This window comes from Coregonus lavaretus (genome assembly GCF_964263955.1).
Source record: "Coregonus lavaretus genome assembly, chromosome: 6".
Taxonomy (NCBI): Eukaryota; Metazoa; Chordata; class Actinopteri; order Salmoniformes; family Salmonidae; genus Coregonus; species Coregonus lavaretus.
In genome coordinates, this window is record NC_139993.1 from 55,734,190 (window position 1) to 55,756,049 (window position 21,860).

A 21,860-nucleotide genomic window follows, 5' to 3' on the forward strand; every position below is an offset into this window, starting at 1 on the left:
GAATAAAAACATAATTCCACTTTGACATTAAGGTATTGTGTGTAGGCCGATGACACAAAATCTAAATTTAATCCATTTTAAATTTCGGCTGTAATACAACAAAATGTGGAAAAAGTCAAGGGGTGTGAATACTTTCTGAAGGCAGTGTATCTACTCCCAAGTCTTTAAAATAGGAAACGATTGGGAGTAGAGATGGAGTCCTCCATCGGGTCTTGAGAGGCAGTAGGGCTGATTTGGTTAGATTAATTTTATAACTTCAGATGAAACTGAATTTATCTATGATCTTCAATGCGTTTGGGAGCGATAGAGATACATTGTCCAGATATAGTAAAATATCGTCTGCATGGAGAGATAATACAGCCCAATGAGCTGTAGTTTCTGATGAAGCATCTAAGATATGTAATAGTCGACGGAGGTTATCCAAGGATAAACAGTTTGTTAACAAACCCGCTTTGGTAAGTAAGTCTCGAGACCGGAAGACAACATTTAGGAAAACAGCTTAATATCTGTGTTCATCAAAGATAGGGGGCGTTAGTGAATTTAGTGCGGTATTCACATCTCTCTCAAATTAACCTTTGTGAACGTCTGTGTTAATCATTTTGAGCAATAGTTGACCTAATGGCCTTTTGAGTTCATTGAGAGAGATTTGGGCTCCCAGCAAGGTGGTTTCTTCTGTTGAGAGAAGAGAAGTTCTTAATTATTTTAGAAATGACTTAGTTTGGCTTGGTGTGGATTTACAATCAGAGGTGTACAGTTCTTTGTAGAAGCGGGAGAATCTTTGATTGATTAATTTGGGTTCTGATAGTAGTTCCCGTTTCAGAGTCAATAATTGCTATATCAGCTAATTGATAATTACTGCGTAGCTTGTTGGCCAGTAAACGACTGGGACGATTCCCATGGAAGTAATGGTTGAGTCTTACTCGATGGATGACAAATTCTGCACTCTGTCTTATCAATAAATTAAGTTCTGTCTTAACTTTGGAAAGAGTAATAGCTACCTGGTCTGAAAAGAGTCTAATGCAGTAAACAACATTTTCTTTAATTATGATTCATTCAACCCAGATGCAAATGTAGTTGCATTATTTTTTTAAATAAAACCTTTGGTGGCATCCCACAGAATCCAGGGGTCATCGACTGGATTTGTATTGATCATTATGAATTCATTTAGTTCAATTTCAAATTGATCACAGAATGTATGATTTTGTAGTAATGAAACGTTGAAACGCCATCTTGTGGCTCTTTTAGTAGATTCTAAGATTTGAAGTTGGTAGTAGTAAGCGTGGTCGTCAGACAAGCTCTTATGTAAAATTTCTATTTTGTTGATGAAAGAAAATAGAAGTGAAAATAATAGTATGAAATCGATTCGTGAGAATGTTTTATGCCTGTTTGAGTAGAAAGTGTACTCTTTTGCTTTAGGATTATATGCACGCCAGGCATCAATGAGGTTGTAACCAGAGAGTATATGCTGGAGAGCCTTGGTTGCGTGTGGATTGTAGTTGGTCTTATTAGAGATGTCCAAAATGGCATTCATGTTTGTCCCAATAAACAGATGGAATTCAGTTAATTCTAACAATATGCTGTTCAGAGAATCAAAAAACGTAGGATCATACAGTGAGGGAAAAAAGTATTTGATCCCCTGCTGATTTTGTACGTTTGCCCACTGACAAAGAAATTATCAGTCTATAATTTTAATGGTAGGTTTATTTGAACAGTGAGAGACAGAATAACAACAACAAAATCCAGAAAAACGCATGTCAAAAATGTTATAAATTGATTTGCATTTTAATGAGGGAAATTAGTATTTGACCCCTCTGCAAAACAAAGAGAAATACGTAAAGCATGAATATGTTAGCTACATGAAGTAGCTAAGAAAAAAACATTAAATGTAGCCAAAGTGTCATGTCTACTCCCACTCCCTCCCTCCGGCGCTAGACGTCGCCGGTCTACTAACCACCAGTCCTGGCAACCCATCATTACGCACACCTGGCAACTTTCATTACACACACCTGGCAACTTTCATTACGCACACCTGCGCCTCATCATTAGGCACACCTGGACTTCATCACCTCCCTGATTACTCCCCCTTTATCTAGCACTCCGTTGTTGTCACTCATCAGGCAGCATTGGTTCTGTTTTCATGTCAGACGCTTCTCTTGTATCACTCCATGTTCGTTTATATTAAACTCACCAACTGCACCTGCTTCCTGACTCCCTGCGTCTCCATTATACAAAGATTATAGGGTCAGCTAGGAAACACTTTTTAACACTTTGGTTCCTACAATGTCACAACTCCTCCTGGCAATTTCATTCATTGTCATGTCAAACACTGTATTCAAAGTGTCCACTATTATAGAATTAGAATAATCATTCTATTTCCATGATTCCAACAGTTCACCTAAGTGTTTTCGTCTAAATAGCAAGTCCAATTGCAACATTTGGTTAAAAATAAGGCCTAGATTGCTTGCCCATATCGTGCAGCCCTACGTGGCAGTGTGGAAATTATCTCAAATGAGTGAGGGAAATTCAGAAATTATTCAGAAATGGATGAAAATGCTGAAAATTATTTTTGGTTGAATTGAACAGTATAAAACAATCGGAATGGAGAAAGACCCATTGAAATCACTTAGAATGTATGTGTTGCGACCCTAGGGTCACGCCCTACTCATAAAGCAAATTTAGAACTTTTATTATTCAAAAACATAAAATACCGTCCCCCAAAAAAAGAAAATACAGTGATACGCTATTTTGGCCATATTACCCAGACCTAGTGTGTGTATGTGTGTGTGCGTACATAGGTGTGTACATGCTAATCCTCGAAAATGAGTGTTCAAATTCCTTGCACAGGGTTAAATCAGACACACATCTTTCTGCTGTGATACTGACTGGCATGGTTGAGCACAGTACAGGGGGCTTAGTTAGAGGCCCAGTCAGGCCTACAGGTCTATTCATAGCCCTGATCTGTGTTGAAGCGGATGTTGGATTGGAGGTGCTGTGCTGGGATCCACAGGAGGGTTAACCTCAGGGGTCTTGTTCACGCTGGCTTTTGTTCACACATTTGCCTACTTTAACATTGTCATTGTATTTCCATGCCACTCTAAGTTAGTGTAATTTAGGCGACACCTTCACATTAGCCTCTGAGGTGCAACCCATGTCTAGGGCACAAATACATATTGGATGCAGCTATGATGGTACTAGCTAACTTATGTCTGACTACAACAGTGTACTAACTAGCAGCAACAAACTCAAAACAACCCAGGGTCATAGAAAAACATGTCACAGTTGGTTGCATAGTGTAACGGCGTCACCGGTCTGAATCTAATCCAATCTAGAGCCAGTCAGTCTACATCTGTAAAGCATAGAATTAGCTTCCAAACGAGATTACGTTATTTCTCGAGCTATGTTTATAATTTAGGGAGGATGACAATTGTTGATCCTGTTTTTCTATTAGACAAAGTGCACAGTTGGGTGCCAGACTGACCCCCTGGTCATGAACGGATGCCGGGACCTACCAGAAGGAGCAAAGGTGGATATCATAACATGTCCAGCAATGTGATTTCAATGGTTTAGCGACCTAATGAAGCCTCAGATAGTGACCCGAGTTTCTGCCCTGATGACACAGACGGCTTCATCAACAACGACAGGTAATGTGCGTTATATGAAAAGTTGTATTAAAAATATACCCGGCTTGAAAAACTAGTAGGCTAATTCCCCAGCCAAGTAGATACAACTAGTAGAGTCATTTTGGTTGTAAAGTGCATTTGCAAAAAGCTTTGTCCTTTCTTTGGAACAAAATGCTATTTACCACTTGGCTGTCTAATATATCACCCTGTCACAGGCCCTCCCAGTCAACACCACCTCATAAGATTGCCTGCTGCAGATGTCCAGTTTGCAGCTGAACATGAAGCATAGAGAAGACCAGCAAGGGGGCCCTCATCAGCATAATGCAGACATGCCCTCGCTGTGAGCATTCCTATGAATCCAACAGTCAGTCACATGTTGACAAGTGTCAGGCCAGCAACCTCCACCTGTCAGCGGCAACAGCTTTCACAGGCTCATCATTTGTACAAATTCAGAAGGTAACCCACTTCATTACTTTGATGCATTTGATAACCCAATTGTGAAACATAATTTATGTAAACTGACATTATTTGTTGTTTATTTTCTACTTCTTAGATGCATATAATGTCCAGGGCATAACCTAGCCTGGTGGAACTAGCCTGATCGCTGTGTTCACCATTCTATTCCACTTCACATTTTGTGATATCTGAAGTGAAATAGAAAGGTGAATGGTCGTCGATGGGGAGAATAGAATTAGGTAGGTTTAGTCTGACCTGTTCAAACTTCAACATAGTATATGTTTGTGTGTCAGTTATCCCTAACTGCCATTGGTAATAGAACAGTGAATGTGTGTGTGCATGTGTTCACAAATGCATGAGATGCAGAGAGAACTGGCACTCAACACATCCACAATGAGATGATTACTAATATTACAGTACAGCACTAATGTCCAGTAATAGCAACACCCTTTTCATTCCATGTGTCACTGATGAACTCTGCCTCAACTCTGCCTATTTCTACAGATGGTCTGGAGATGCTTTCGCCAGACGGCAGCATCAGTCGTTTGATGGTGAGACCATCATTGAGTAGGTTTTATCTGAGCTGTTCAAACTTCACCATAGTACCTGTTTGTGTGTCAGATATTACCTATCCTAACTGCCATTGGTAATAGAACAGTGACTATGTGTGTATGTGTTCACAGAAACATGTATGGAGCCAGCACATGGAGACTTGCAAGATGATGTTATGAAGTCCGATTGACAAACGGGCTTGATACTGATGTCTCTGAATAGAGAGAGACCTGGCACTCGGCATTAACATTTCACTAGACACAACTTTTACTTGTATTGTCTTTTTTATTATTGAATTGAATGGTATCAGTCAATATGGGGAGGGAGAAACACTGTGTATTCTGCACCAGGATCAGGGAACTCCTGTTGTATATGGGACACAGGAAGGTATGACTAGGGCTGTTGCGGTGACCGTATTACCACCAGTCATGAGTCATGTAAAAAAATGTAAATGTAAACTACATGGTAATATGACCGCAGTAAAATTCCACTTGACCGTTGATTCACGGTAATCTCCTCTTTTGCACTCTGGACATGCTTTGGTGGTACCCAACTTGATAACCACTGACATCAATGCAAATGTATCAAAAATCACATCAAACACTTATCATCAAAACAGTATCATGCTTTTAAAACTCACCTCACTGTGATGATCAATTTGAATAAAGAAAGTTCAACAGCAGGTTGAAACTGAGTGGAAAACATGGTCATTGTGGATGTTGTTTCAAAGCCTAACACAAAGAAATGGACAGAGCTTTCTAAGGTGATGATTAATTCAAAACACGCATATTAGAACTTATGCATACGCTTATGTAATTGGTCTAGCCTATAAAATTAAACACATTTGAGTAATGGCCTTTGAGTGTGGACTGTATTATTATGCATACTGGATGGACTGGTTTCCATATGCTACGCTCCAAAATGTATATCCACGAGTCTGAGAGAGAACATATGGCCCTAGGCAATGCTGTTGGTTCAGATGTCAGATTACAGATTACACTTGGTTTCTCAAATTAAGCACTGGGTAGCTGCAGGAACACGGTTGGCGAGCCCATGGCATACAGTTTGGGCGGAATATCACCTGTCGCGCAGCGAGAGCATGCTCCTCAAACAGTGGTTGAGGAGAGGAGTGAAATAAGTGTTCTTATATTTATTTCTCAGCTGCTCTGAGTCTGATTTATTAACCACAGCTCTGTTATAAAACTGAAGTAGCCGGCATCACTGAAAAACGGTGGGAAAGCACGCGGCCTCCATTCGCTATTCGAGTGCATACGGATTACATGTATTTTTGCTTTGCAGCAATTCGACCATGAAGGACTGACTCACACAGTTCCATCTGAAGAGTTGATGTTGAGATGTGTCTGTGACTTGAGCTCTGTGAAGTATTTATTTTGGCTGCAATTTCTAAGGCTGGTAACTCTGAACTTATCCTCTGCAGCAGAGGTAACTCTGGGTCTTCCATTCCTGTGATGGTCCTCGTGAGAGCCAGTTTCATCATAGCGCTTGATGGTTGTTGCGACTGCACTTGAAGAAACCTTCAAAGTTCTTGAAATTTTCCGTATTGACTGACCTTCATGTCTTAAAGTAATGATGAACTGTCGTTTCTCTTTGCTTATTTGAGCTGTTCGTGACATAATATGGACTTGGTATTTTACCAAATAGGGCTATCTTCTGTATACCACACCTACCTTGACACAACACAACTGATTGGCGCAAATGCATTAAGAAGGAAATAAATTCCACAAATTAACTTTTAAGAAGGCACACCTGTTAATTTAAATGCATTCCAGGTGACTACCTCATGAAGCTGGTTGAGAGAATGCCAAGAGTGTGCAAAGCTGTCATCAAGGCAAATAGTGGCTATTTGAAGAATCTCAAATATAAAATATATTTTGATTTGTTTAACACTTTTCTGGTTACTACATGATTCCATTTCTGTTACTTCATAGTTTTGATGTCTTCACTATCATTCTACAATGTAGGAAATAGTACAAATAAAGAAAAACCCTGGAATGAGTAGGTGTGTCCAAACTTTTGACTGGTACTGTATATAGAAATATATATATATACAGTTGAAGTTGGAAAGTTTACATACACATAGGTTGGAGTCAATAAAACCTGTTTTTCAACCACTCCACAAATTTCTTGTTAACAAACTATAGTTTTGGCAAGTCGGTTAGGACATCTACTTTGCGCATGACAAGTAATTTTTCCAACAATTGTTTACAGACAGATTATTTCTCTTATAATTCAGTGTATCACAATTCCAGTGGGTCAGAAGTTTACATACACTAAGTTCACTGTGCCTTTAAACAGCTTGGATACTTCCAGAAAATGATGTCATGGCTTTAGAAGCTTCTGATAGGCTAATTGACATAATTTGAGTCAATTGGAGGTGTACCTGTGGATGTATTTCAAGGCCTACCTTCAAACTCAGTGCCTCTTTGCTTGACATCATGGGAAAATCCAAAGAAATCAGCCAAGACCTCAGAAAAAAAATTGTAGACCTCCTCAAGTCTGGTTCATCCTTAGGAGCAATTTCCAAATGCCTGAAGGTACCACGTTCATCTGTACAAACAATAGTACGCAAGTATAAACACCATGGGATCACGCAGCCGTCATACCGCTCAGGAAGGAGACGCGTTCTGTCTCCTAGAGATGAACGTACTTTGGTGCGAAAAGTGCAAATCAATCCCAGAACAACAGCAAAGGACCTTGTGAAGATACTGGAGGAAACAGGTACAAAAGTATCTATATCCACAGTAAAACTTGAGTCCTATATCGACATAACCTGAAAGGCCGCTCAGCAAGGAAGAAGCCACTGCTCCAAAACCGCCATTAAAAAGCCAGACTACGGTTTGCAACTGCACATGGGGACAAAGATCATACTTTTTGTAGAAATGTCCTCTGGTCTGATGAAACAAAAATAGAACTGTTTGGCCATAGTGACCATCGTTATGTTTGGAGGAAAAAGGGGGTTGCATGTAAGCCGAAGAACACCATCCCAACCGTGAAGCACAGGGGTGGCAGCATCGTGCTGTGGGGGTGCATTGCTGCAGGAGGGACTGGTGCACTTCACAAAATAGATGGCATCATGAGGAAGGAACATTATGTGGATATATTGAAGCAACATCTCAAGACATTAGTCAGGAAGTTAAAGCTTGGTCGCAAATGGGTCTTCCAAATGGACATTGACCCCAAGCATACTTCCAAAGTTGTGGCAAAATGGCTTAAGGACAACAAAGTCAAGGTATTGGAGTGGCCATCACAAAGCCCTGACCTCAATCCTATAGAAAATATGTGGGCAGAACTGAAAAAGCGTGTGCGAGCAAGGAGGCCTACAAACCTGACTCAGTTACACCAGCTCTGTCAGGAGGAATGGGCCAAAATTCACCCAACTTATTGTGGGAAGCTTGTGGAAGGCTACCCGAAACGTTTGACCCAAGTTAAACAATTTAAAGGCAATGCTACCAAATACTAATTGAGTGTATGTAAACTTCTGACCCACTGGGAATGTGGGATGAAATAAATAAAAGCTGAAATAAATCACTCTCTACTATTATTCTGACATTTCACATTCTTAAAATAAAGTGGTGATCCTATCTGACCTAAGACATTTTTACTAGGATTAAATGTCAGGAATTGTGAAAAACTGAGTTTAAATGTATATAACCTGTATGTAAACCTCCGACATACAGTGGGTATTTGATACACTGCCGATTTTGCAGGTTTTCCTACTTACAAAGCATGTAGAGGTCTGTACTTTTTATCATAGGTACACTTCAACTGTGAGAGACGGAATCTAAATAAAAAATCCAGAAAATCACATTGTATGATTTTTAAGTAATTAATTTGCATTTTATTGCATGACATAAGTATTTGATCACCTACCAACCAGTAAGAATTCCGGCTCTCACAGACCTGTTAGTTTTTCTTTAAGAAGCCCTCCTGTTCTCCACTCATTACCTGTATTAACTGCACCTGTTTGAACTCATTACCTGTATAAAAGACACCTGTCCACACACTCAATCAAACAGACTCCAACCTCTCCACAATGGCCAAGACCAGAGAGCTGTGTAAGGACATCAGGGATAAAATTGTAGACCTGCACAAGGCTGGGATGGGCTACAGGACAATAGGCAAGCAGCTTGGTAAGAAGGCAACAACTGTTGGCGCAATTATTAGAAAATGGAAGAAGTTCAAGATGACGGTCAATCACCCTCGGTCTGGGGCTCCATGCAAGATCTCACCTCGTGGGGCATCAATGATCATGAGGAAGGTGAGGGATCAGCCCAGAACTACACGGCAGGACCTGGTCAATGACCTGAAGAGAGCTGGGACCACAGTCTCAAAGAAAACCATTAGTAACACACTACGCCGTCATGGATTAAAATCCTGCAGCGCACGCAAGGTCCCCCTGCTCAAGCCAGCGCATGTCCAGGCCCGTCTGAAGTTTGCCAATGACCATCTGGATGATCCAGAGGAGGAATGGGAGAAGGTCATGTGGTCTGATGAGACAAAAATAGAGCTTTTTGGTCTAAACTCCACTCGCCGTGTTTGGAGGAAGAAGAAGGATGAGTACAACCCCAAGAACACCATCCCAACCGTGGAAACATCATTCTTTGGGGATGAATACGACTGCACCGTATTGAGGGGAGGATGGATGGGGCCATGTATTGCAAGATCTTGGCCAACAACCTCCTTCCCTCAGTAAGAGCATTGAAGATGGGTCGTGGCTGGGTCTTCCAGCATGACAACGACCCGAAACACACAGCCAGGGCAACTAAGGAGTGGCTCTGTAAGAAGCATCTCAAGGTCCTGGAGTGGCCTAGCCAGTCTCCAGACCTGAACCCAATAGAAAATCTTTGGAGGGAGCTGAAAGTCCGTATTGCCCAGCAACAGCCCCGAAACCTGAAGGATCTGGAGAAGGTCTGTATGGAGGAGTGGGCCAAAATCCCTGCTGCAGTGTGTGCAAACCTGGTCAAGACCTACAGGAAACGTATGATCTCTGTATTTGCAAACAAAGGTTTCTGTACCAAATATTAAGTTCTGCTTTTCTGATGTATCAAATACTTATGTCTGCAATAAAATGCAAATTAATTACTTAAAAATCATACAATGTGATTTTCTGGAATTTTGTTTTAGATTCCGTCTCTCGCAGTTGAAGTGTATCTATGATAAAAATTACAGACCTCTACATGCTTTGTAAGTAGGAAAACCTGCAGAATCGGCAGTGTATCAAATACTTGTTCTCCCCACTGTATATGTATGTATGTATTGTTAGAAATAGCACAGAAGGAAACCACAGATGCCATCATGTAATAAATTAAACAGTGGCGTGTATTCGTGGATGCCAAGGGAAGCCAGGCTTCCCCTAAAAAATTACCAACAAAAAATGAACAAAAAAATACATATCAAATAATTTATCTTTAGTCTCTCTGTGTTTCATAAATGTCCTTCAATTCGCAAAAGGCTGAATGTATCTCACCAGAGAAAGTATCAAAGCGAACAAAACAGCGCCCCTATGTCTCTGTATGTGTAGCCCATCTATGATGTCTAGTCAAAAAAAAGCATTGAATACAAGGGAAGCCAGCGAGCATTTGGCCTCCCTTGATAAAAATAAATAAAAATAATAGCCAATCAGCGTTGAGCTAAACTGAGTGAGCTATAATGGTATTTCTGATCCAACCATAAATTCAGATGTTGCTCTCCGGTTTTGTAATGAATTTATTCTGCCGCTGTGTCTTCTTATTGTCTCGGCCTTAGGCCTACAGTGCCTTGCAAAAGTATTCATCCCCCTTGGCGGTTTTCCTATTTTGTTGTATTACAACCTGTAATTTAAATAGATTTTTATTTGGATTTCATGTAATGGACATACACAAAATAGTCCAAATTGGTGAAGTGAAATGAAGAAAATAAATAACGGAAAAGTGGTGCGTGCATATGTATTCACCCCCTTTGCTATGAAGCCCCTAAATAAGATCTGATGCAACCAATTACCTTCAGAAGTCACATAATTAGTTAAATAAAGTCCACCTGTGTGCATTCTAAGTGTCACATGATCTGTCACATGATCTCAGTATATATACACCTGTTCTGAAAGGCCCCAGAGTCTGCAACACCACTAAGCAAGGGGCACCACCAAGCAAGCGGCACCATGAAGAGCAAGGAGCTCTCCAAACAGGTCAGGGACAAAGTTGTGGAGAAGTACAGATCAGGGTTGGGTTATAAAAAAATATCAGAAACTTTTAACATCCCACGGAGCACCATTAAATCCATTATTTAAAAAATGGAAAGAATATGGCACCACAACAAACCTGCCAAGAGAGGGCCGCCCACCAAAACTCACAGACCAGGCAAGGAGGGCATTAATCAGAGAGGCAATAAAGAGACCAAAGATAACCCTGAAGGAGCTGCAAAGATCCATAGCGGAGATTGGAGTATATGTCCATAGGACCACTTTAAGCCGTACACTCCACAGAGCTGGACTTTACAGAAGAGTGGCCAGAAAAAAGCCATTGCTTAAAGAAAAAAATAAGCAAACACGTTTGGTGTTCACCAAAAGGCATGTGGGAGACTCCCCAAACATATGGAAGAAGGTACTTTCGTCAGATGAGACTAAAATTGAGCTTTTTGGCCATGAAAGAAAACACTATGTCTGGCGCAAACCCAACACCTCTCATCACCCTGAGAACACCATCCCCACAGTGAAGCATGGTGGTGGCAGCATCATGCTGTGGTCAGAATTGAAGGAATGATGGATGGCGCTAAATACAGGGAAATTCTTGAGGGAAACCTGTTTCAGTCTTCCAGAGATTTGAGACTGGGACAGAGGTTCACCTTCCAGCAGGACAATGACCCTAAGGATTCTGCTAAAGCAACACTCGAGTGGTTTAAGGGGAAACATTTAAATGTCTTGGAATGGCTTAGTCAAAGCCCAGACCTCAATCCAATTGAGAATCTGTTGTATGACTTAAAGATTGCTGTACACCAGTGGAACCCATCCAACTTAAAGGAGCTGGAGCAGTTTTGCCTTGAAGAATGGGCAGAAATCCCAGTGGCTAGATGTGCCAAGCTTATAGAGACATACCCCAAGAGACTTGCAGCTGTAATTGCTGCAAAAGGTGGATCTACAAAGTATTGACTTTGGGGGGATGAATAGTTATGCACGCTCAAGTTTTCTGTTTTTTTGTCCTATTTCTTGTATGTTTCACAAAAAAAAATATTTTGCATCTTCAAAGTGGTGGGCATGTTGTGTAAATCAAATGATACAAACCCCCCAAAAAATCAATTTTAATTCCAGGTTGTAAGGCAACAAAATAGGAAAAATGCCAAGGGGGGTGAATACTTTCGCAAGCCACTGTATATATCACAGTGGCAAGGCATATGAACTAACAAGTTATAGAGCAATCAACGCAATTATCACATACAGAAGGTTGTAATATGGCTTTTTTCCCCCTGGCTTAGCCTTTCCGGTGATTTTACCCACGCACCGCTACTGAAATTAAACTATACTAAAACCAACCATTATAACCCTTAGTGTTGGTCTGCAGTTTATTCAGGTCATGAAATTAAAGCCAAGGGAAGGGAAGTGTCTCTTAGACCTTACAATAGACACACTTGAAGGAAGAGTCTACTTTCATGTCTACTGTCTAGGTAAACTATTTCCCCTGCTCTGTCTGTCCCTCCAGGTGACCTGCTGCTGTTACTTAGTACAAACAGAGGATTCCTTCCTCTTCCTGTCTGGGTTCCTCTCTGGCTTCTGTCTGTCACACACACACACTCTAACTCTCTCTGGCCCTCTGTGACCTGAAGGCAGTTTTCCCAACCCAACCCTGCCCGCCCCCTATGTCTCTCCTCAGGCCGACATGCCAGACCAGATGTTCGCACACCCCCGGTGACAGTTGACCATGACCTCGTTGCCCTAGAGCTGAGAGGGATTCCTGTTCGCAAGTGTCCCGCAGCTGTCTACCAGCCCAGGGAGGGGAGGGGAGAGGGGAGCTGGGGGGCGAGAGAAGGGCAGAGTGGGTCTATGGTCAGGGGTGGTGGTGGAGAGAAAGAGAGAGATTGGTCTGTTCACATGGCACTCCTTACACAACCCTGAAAGACACACGACCGGCAGAGGGCCCTGTGTTGTATGTCTGTCTTAAAAAAAGACAGTAGGAACGGTGAGGGAGAGAGGGAGAGAGGGAGAGAGAGAGAGAGAGAGAGAGAGAGAGAGAGAGAGAGAGAGAGAGAGAGAGAGAGAGAGAGAGAGAGAGAGAGAGAGAGAGAGAGAGAGAGAGAGAGAGAGAGAGAGAGAGAGAGAGAGAGAGAGAGAGAGAGAGAGAGAGAGAGAGAGAGAGAGAGTGAGAGAGAGAGAGAGAGAGAGAGAGAGAGTGAGTGAGTGAGTGAGTGAGTGAGTGAATGTTTGAGAGAGAGAGAGAGAGGGCAGAGAGAGAGAGAGAACAGATAGATGATAGATATGAGATAGTAAGACAATGTGCCAGAGAAAGACAGAAATAAAGATGGATAAACAAAAAATAGAGACCTTCTCCAACCCAAACCCGTGTAGACCCCAGCAGGTTAAACTGGTAGGATTAGGAATGTTTCAGTAAGTTGGGGAAAAACTTGACCCTGCCTGTCCCATATGTACTGTAGCTGCTGGGTTCAAGACACTCCCCCTCACTAGCTCTGTGATGGACATGAAATTTTGGATGACAGTAATTGGTCAGCCAAATAACCGTAGTCACCGTAATAACCATTTGTGCCTCCGCACATTGACTCTGTACCGGTACCCCCTGTATATAGCCTCGCTAATTATTTTACTGCTGCTCTTTAATTATTTTTTATTTAATTTAAAAAATATATATTTATCTATTTTTTACTTATTTTTCTTAAAACTGCATTGTTGGTTAAGGGCTTGTAAGTAAACATTTCACTGTAAGGTTACCTGTTATATTCGGCGCATGTGGCAAATACAATTTGATTTGATATGATTTTTAAGACATTTTCTCCTCTCCTCAGCTCCTGACTGCATGTGCTGCCATAGAAATAGAATGAATAGAACAGGCATCCCCATTCAAGTCAATGATTGCATAATACAACACCAAAGTTTCATCACGTTGTTAAGAGTTCTAGTTACCGCAGAAACGGACTCAACCGCACGAATGCCCGGACGTTCCATTTGCCCGGACGAATGCCCCCCCTCTTCATTAATAACCGTCAGTTACACGGTTATACAGTAATTGTGCCAGCCCTACCCCTTCCCCTCCTGTCCCCCCTCCTTCAGACACGGTTGTCAAGGCCCCCAGAAGGAAACCAGGTCGATTCCGTACAGGATGTCTTATAAAACTGGAGAGCAGCGGGAGATCCGCATCTGCAGCCTGTCTAGTCAAAACAGGGCCTCTGTGCTGTCTGGAGCTGGGGCTGGCTCGGGGTAAATGGTGCTGTGAGGGATGACCGGGGAAGAAAGCAGGACAGGGTGGGGATAAATAAACTATAAAGAGCTCCTGAGCCTAAATATTAGGTCTGGAGAAGTGGGCTTAGATATTGTGTGTGTGGAGAACAGGCAGACTTCCTCTATCCATCCTCTTCCTGAAGTACAACCTCAGTGGTATTATGACTGTGTTATGACTGAGGTTGTTGTGGTCTTTTCAGTTGAATATTAAATGGGTACTAACCTGCTATTAAAAGGTCACTGTCTGGCTCTGGCTACATGTGTGTCTATTTATGAACTAGGTGAATATGAAGCAAAGCTATATAAACAGCTATATAAACAACAGCATGTAACATCGCCCCAATATGTTACAAATCACAGGATGAAAATCCACCATAACAACTATCCCATGAATCTTATCAGAGTGAGTAATCACACATGGTTAGCCTTATTAAGTTATTTGTTATGAGCTGTATTAAAGGGATACTTCAAGATTTTGGCAATGAGGCAGATGAACTCATGGATACCATTTTTATGTCTCTGCGTGCAGTTTGAAGGAAGTTGCTAATTAGCGCTAGCACAATTGCTAACTAGTGTTAGCACAATGACTGGAAGTCTTCGGTATCTGCTAGCGCGCGATGACTTCAGTCATGGCGCTAAAGCTAGTTAGCATTAGCACACAAAACAACCTCTAACTTCCTTAATACTGGACGCAGAGACATAAAAATGGTATCCACGAGTTCATCGGACTCTGGGGAAGTAGATACCAAAATCATTAAGTATCCCTTTAAGGAAAGGTAAACACAGAATCATGGATGGAGCAACTTCACCAGTGAAGCAGGCCAGGTCAGGCAGCCATCACATAAGGAGCTATCGCAGAGCAGAAAGCAGCATCTCTGAAGTGTGTTTACAGGCTTTGAAATTAACTCTGATCGCTCCAGTGAGAATAATGGCAGATAAAGATTGAAGAGGTGGGGGTTGGGCTAGGGGAGGGGAGGGTGGACTCCTCTCTGTCTCCTTAAACGTGAGGAGCCGTAGCCTCACTGTCAGAGCGACAGCAACAATAACCATCAGAGTGCAGTATTCTGGCTGGGGCAGAGTAGGTGATTGATGACTCAGGCTCATCAGACCGCATCAGGGGAGCAGATAAACACTTTAAGAAGCCTGGAGGGAGGGGGGACTATTTACCTGACATAGTTATAGCTGAATGGAGAGCGAGAAAGAAAGAAAGAGAGCTAGACAGAGAGAGAAAGAACGAGAGAGAGAAAGAAAGAAAGAAAGAAAGAAAGAAAGAAAGAAAGAAAGAAAGAAAGAAAGAAAGAAAGAAAGAAAGAAAGAAAGAAAGAAAGAAAGAAAGAAAGAAAGAAAGAAAGAAAGAAAGAAAGAAAGAAAGAAAGAAAGAAAGAAAGAAAGAAAGAAAGAAAGAAAGAAAGAAAGAAAGAACGAACGAAAGAAAGAAAGAAAGAACAAAAGAACGAAAGAAAGAACAAGACAATGTGGTAAAGGATAAAGTGAGCTATAGGTACAAAAACACTAAACCCAAACAACTCTGCTCAGCCTAAACTATCCCAGGTTTGGATAATTGAGCCTCAATCTTTTTTCGTCTTTATTCTCCTAAACTGAGTTAATAAGCTCATTAAAACAGGAAATTGAGAAGTTCTCTGTGTTACTCTAGATAAGAGCTTCTCTGAATGATATTCTGCCAACAGCCGCATCACACACTATTCATTTAGTAATATTTTTGGCATGGCCTATTATAGTGATAAGGGATTGGAGTTTGATTAAGAGTAGATCAGTTTTGCTGATAGCTAATGTCTGCTCTCTCTAGCAATTGTTGCCTCCCTGACCTTCAACTGTCACTTCAGTTTTTTGTACTAATATGTATATTAAATATGCTAGAGTCAATAAGAGCCAAGGAAGACGTCTCCTTTAATGAGGCCATTGATGTCAACATGGAAGGTTTCAACTACACACACAAACATATACAATCACACATGACACAAGCATTCTTGCTCGGTCGCACACACACACAAGTGTACACATGCACACTCACACTATTCCTTGAGGTCTGAAAGCCACATGAGTAATACAATCCTAATGCACTCTTAACTGAGAGTATCCATCAATATCGATCGATAAGGCCCCCGACCAAGAAATCTATCTCAATGTCTGCTGCTGCTGCCAAAGCTAATGGTTCAGACAGGACTTCTTAATTAGGCTGGGTTTGGTCAGGGCCCAGCCTTGCAGACCCTACATATCATCTGAATAGTGCTTCACAGTTGATATGAAATATATTGCAAACTCACAGAGGCCTTGAGCTGTGCACTTTTTCTACTCCATCAGATTCAGGATGGGTACACTTGTGAGGAGATTATAGTACGTTCACAGTGACAACTTCTGGCGTGCAAACGTTGAAGTTTTAATGAATGGGTTGAAAAACAGTAAAAACGCAGTCTAACTTGACTTAGTTGTTAATAGAAGGCTATGCTCTTCAGACATCATCATAGTAATCATAACAAACTTTACTTATGAAACAGGCTTTAAAAGGGAATCGCTGTCACGCTTGTGATGTTTCGTTTCTGTTGCTGAGAACACATGGAACACAGAACAAGGGAAACCCTTTGTTAGAGGGGACTACATTAAACCAACACAACCCTTGGCCTGTCATACACACACGTCAGCTCTATTACCCACAGACAGGCACACAAGGACAAACAACCCCGTGAGAGAAGAGTCAGTGGGAATCCATATCAAACACAACTCCCATTGCGTAACCAATAGCCAAAACCAACTGAAGGGTAAACCCCACAGTTATGCACGAGCACCAGATAAGATAGTGTGATAATTGCTGTATGGGGAGAGGAAACTTTGCCTGCAGCATACCTTTACCTGCTTGGACAAATGTATCTGTCAATCACTTTCAAAATATTTGAGCTGCACTTGATGTAGTTGGCAATGGAACTATTGTACTAGCCCAAAAAGTACAAACTCCAAGCTAATCTCAATAATCAGATTTGATTACTATGCATTTGACCCAGGCCTGGTATTGGTAACTTAATGTACCACCTGAATGTCCCGTGGTTTGTTCCAAATGATAAATCTTGAGTGAACCCACCCAGTTCATAACTAACCAGAATTAACAGCTAGGAACCAAAGGTCAATTTCTGTTATCAGAAATCCTGAACTCTGCCAAACAAACACCGTATCTTCCTTTTGGAGGTGACTTCTTTATATACTAAAGGCAGGGGTGAAAGTAAGGTGGTACGGTACGGCGTCCCGGCAAAATAAATAGTGGGGTTACACCGTACCGGTAAATCACAATAATTAACACAAAATGCCAAGGAAACTACAGTATAGACTATTACACCATTATTTAACATTACCGCATGTCAGCCGCATGAAAAATGTGTGGTACACGCTCTTACATTTTCTTAAAGTGGAGATGAGTGGCTGATACAGAGACACCGTGGAGAGCAATGGATGCAACAATTCAGGCTACAAGTGTAGGCCTAATGAAAATAACAGGATGTCATAACAATACACATTTAGGTGTTTTGCAACAGATGTGCAATGTTTGGATGCTGAAATTATTTTGTGAGTGGACAAAAGTATGCGGGTAGCATACAGGAGCACTTTTTTGATGTGATTGTTTAACAAACAGATAAAAACATCATGACTGGTTGTGTTTGTGTTACATTAAAAGGTAATACATGTTAAAAGTTATCAGACTAATCTTTACTAGGCCTACTAAGATACACAGAGATCATATGACATTAATAGGGATTCTATATGTAATTCTATGATTGGCTATAAAAACATGTTTGCATGCATCACCATGCGCACACAGGGAGTCCGTACCGGTAAGAAATTAAATCTACCTTCACACCTGAATAAAGGTACCATTAATCCTTATTTTGAGTGGATTACATTTGGATTATTAATCTCACATTGACTACCATAATGGGTTTTATATACCCATTTTACAATTCAATTATCTTTGTTGAAGAAGTCTCTGGACTTCACAAGGATAAGCCAGATCATACATTCTGTCAATTGTCCACTGGTTTAATCTTGGTAAAGCTAATCTAAACCTCTGAAGTGAAGAGCATACAGTAGAAATAGCTTCCACCATTGGGTTACATGAGGCCAGGATTTATTCCACCATTGGGTTACATGAGGCCAGGATTTATTCCACCATTGGGTTACATGAGGCCAGGATTTATTCCACCATTGGGTTACATGAGGCCAGGCTTTATTCCACCATTGGGTTACATGAGGCCAGGATTTATTCTGATATTATCTTTCTGGACTGAACTGGAGGAACCCTGGTCTTTGTCCTCATCAGTCTGTTTCTAAAACAAACAGTAAGTTCTCTTCTTAGGTCATTTAAGGATTGCTTACGCAACAAGCAGTCAGATTCTCTCTCCATCTCTACAGTCTTCTCATCAGAGCACTAATCTATCAAACAAATTTTAGACCAAATCCCTATTACTGATGAAACTGGTAGAAACCGAAAGTCTATAGGAAGTCAAGTACATCTAAACAGTATATTGGCAGTGGCAGTCACAAATTACTTGCTGAGAGGGCTAGGATCTGGGATACAGAGAAGGATCAGAAGACTGTACTTTCTTCCCCATGGCCCAGCCAATAAAGCTTGGTTAAACCAGTGAATGCTGCGCCCACGTTGACACACACACACACATACACCGATAGGCTATAATATAAGCTTCTTACTGATGCTGCTGGTGGACTCATTTACCTCTGGGATTCTGGGATCAGAAGACAGTGGCTGGGCCAATTAGAGAGAAAACAGCCTGTTTGTTTGGCATTAGAAAGACAGGAAGAGAATCCACATGAAAGACCGTAGAGGCATGTTAAATAACCCTGTGGTTTAAACAGTAAATGTGTTGTGTGATAACGATAGATTCTTCGAACTCAGGTTAGAGAGGATGGCATTTGAAGTTTAACTATACCCTTATAAATGTAACTGTAATCCATCCAGTCTTATTAGTACCACCTTTTTTGTGCGAGGCATCGGACAGCTTTTTCACACGCGTATCCAACCCGGGCTGTCCGTGCGACTAAAAAGCACATTACTGTAGCTCACAGAACTAAATCCTGGGCTCTAACACCAGTCTTCAGTTCTATTAACACGAGGATAGTTCACTGATCCACCTCTGCTAGACTTCACAACCTCAGTAACCCCCAGCAGCTGTGTGATCCAAGTCACGGCACCAATGTGACCAACCGTGTATCGATTCCAGGTCTTCTGCCCAACTGTAATACTTAGACTTGGTAGGGCATTACGACTCTTTATGTCATGGTCATAAAGACTTCATGAATGGTAAATGTTACATCATCACAACTCCAAGTAAACCATACCTTTTCCATTTGATGCAGCAATACACCACATTACATGGAGACACTAGTCAGACCCAAAATAGTCCTGCTGACCAAACCTTTGACCAATACATGTCCTGTATGTCAAGAGCCATTATGATCACCAGGAGGTTTACAGATCAATAACCTCTCCCACTGGTGTGGCCGGGGCCCATTAGCAGCCCCTGAGCCCAGCAGAGGTGACTCTGATGCGATACGACATGGGCTTTCACAGAGCCCGTCCGACCGTCAAACACGCTGCCACCACACAGACTAAATGGAACCGCACAGTCAGTCTGCAGCCCATAAATACTGTGAATAAATTTAGTCTGTTTATATTCACACAGTCTTCTTTATTAGGGTACACGATTAAGTAAACAGGCAGTAAAACAGGCAGTAAAACCTCCCTGTCCATAGCCTGCTGTTTGTACATGCATAACTTATTGGTGTGAGAGTATGTAGTTTATCATATGGACATACTCATATAGCATACTACTATTATGGGGAAAAGAGCAAAAAGGGCTTTTTGCTTTCAATGGACTGACATGCATTGCACTAATCTGCACGCAAGAGTTCTCTGCCTAGGAATTATGACTGTTTCAATGAATGCATCTATTTTCACAGATCAGATGATGACATGCCTCCTCATTACTGAATGTGCTCTAGTACTGTGTGCAAACAGGAAATCACAGACTACAACCTAATATCTGTTGACAGCTCACATCTGACTAGACAGCTGTCAGTATTACCCATATCAAAGGTTATGTTAGAAAACAGTTTTTTGTTAAGAATCGCATTTTCCAACATACATCATGTAGCTAGTGAACTATGCTCATCATGTACTATATTGTTATAACAGACAAATATCGAGTTCTGCCAGGAATCAAGACATAAATTAAAACTTCAGTTGGACAGTGGTCCTCCTGTGACTGTGTGACCATATCTGGTCGTCTTTCCAAGGGCGTTGCCGTTCTGATGATGGCTAATCACATATCCCTTTCTTTGTATAGTAGGCTACCGTTACATTGTAGCTATACAATCTCGAAATGGCGCTCTGACAGTGATACATATACCATGCATTATGAACCAAAGATGACAACAGTAGACCATATACGTATAGATCCATACTCCAAATAAGCACATGGTCAACAGAGACATGTTTTTCTAAAATAAATAGATACTTTATTTACCTCTTTCCTTCTGCTCTCTGCCCCGGGTCTGGTGATCAGAGCCGTGTCACCGCAAACCACGGCAGCATCCTCCACGAACACACAGTCCGGGAGCGACTCGTCGGCGGGGAGTTCGATCACCTCCAGCCCGAGTTTCTGCTTCAGAACCCCGACGTATACCTCATGTTCTCGCTGAGCTTTCTCCAGGTCCACGTCCGAAACGTTCATCCTCAGTGCCTCTTTGGCAAGGGATGAGGGGATAGCTCGAACAACGGCGTGAGTGAAGTTACCAAAACCTGCCATCACACCAGCCATGTTCCGTTGATTGTTTTTACCCTCAAATTGCTCAAACAAATAGCTCGAACAGTAGGCTATTCTAAATGTATGAGAGAGCGAATGTTGTGGTTGTCTTTCTGTTGATTAAGCTTTGTTCGTTTGTTTTTCTTTTGGTTCTTTTTTTATTTACTAAACTGACATCTCAACTCAAATAAGCAACAAGCAAGAGACAACGGTTTGATGACGCGCACTAACAAACCATGAGGTGAACGAATGTAACCGCTACAGTATCGATTCCTGGTGAAGCCACAGCACAGCCGGACATGTGACAGACAACGTGGCTCGTAAACAGCACAAGCAGGTTGAGACGCACTGACTGGCCCTAAGTGACTTTTTAACAACGTTTATCATCGACGAACAAACGGGTTACAAAATCACTACAATGTCTAGACGTAAAATAATGTCAGTTAAGGCTAGTGCATAATCATTAATCAAACCGTTACTAAAATGTAGGCTACAGCCACGTGGGTGTTTCGCAGTCGTTTCATTCAAATAGCAAATCTATATGAATGTGTACATTTCATAACCATATTTTGCAAAGTTGATATAAAATATTATGGTCACTGTCATCTCTGGCATATTATTGCAATAGGCCTACCTGCCAGTTTAGCAGGTGTCAATGCCAAAGCAAAACAAAAGAAAGAGGCTGGAAAACTGCGTTTTCCAGTGATTTTTCCATGTAAGAGGAATTTATATGGGTGTTATGAAACCATTGAGCTCTCTACTAATGACAGTAATTTCCTATCCCTGGGTGACAATAACCCTTCCTCCTCCACCACTGCTCAGAACAAAGTGTGCTTCTTTGACAAGCTATTCCAAGCCATGGTGTATTTCCACTAAGGCCTTACCCCAGTGTTTTACCCAAAAGGCTTAGACTCAATGGGCCATGGCCGACATGGAGCCACTGGTACTTTTCAGTTGTTAAAACAT

At 41.5% G+C, this 21,860-nt stretch overlaps 1 protein-coding gene across 1 annotated transcript in view; it reads right to left on the bottom strand.

Moving 5' to 3' along the window:
- Positions 1-21,161, bottom strand: part of ddah1 (dimethylarginine dimethylaminohydrolase 1) — a 111,151-nt gene extending 89,990 nt beyond the window's left edge. The window contains 1 exon segment of the mRNA XM_084164129.1: positions 20,616-21,161. Coding sequence (XP_084020255.1) covers positions 20,616-20,909 — 294 coding nt within the window. The 5' untranslated portion in view covers positions 20,910-21,161.
- Positions 21,162-21,860: the final 699 nt, after the last annotated feature.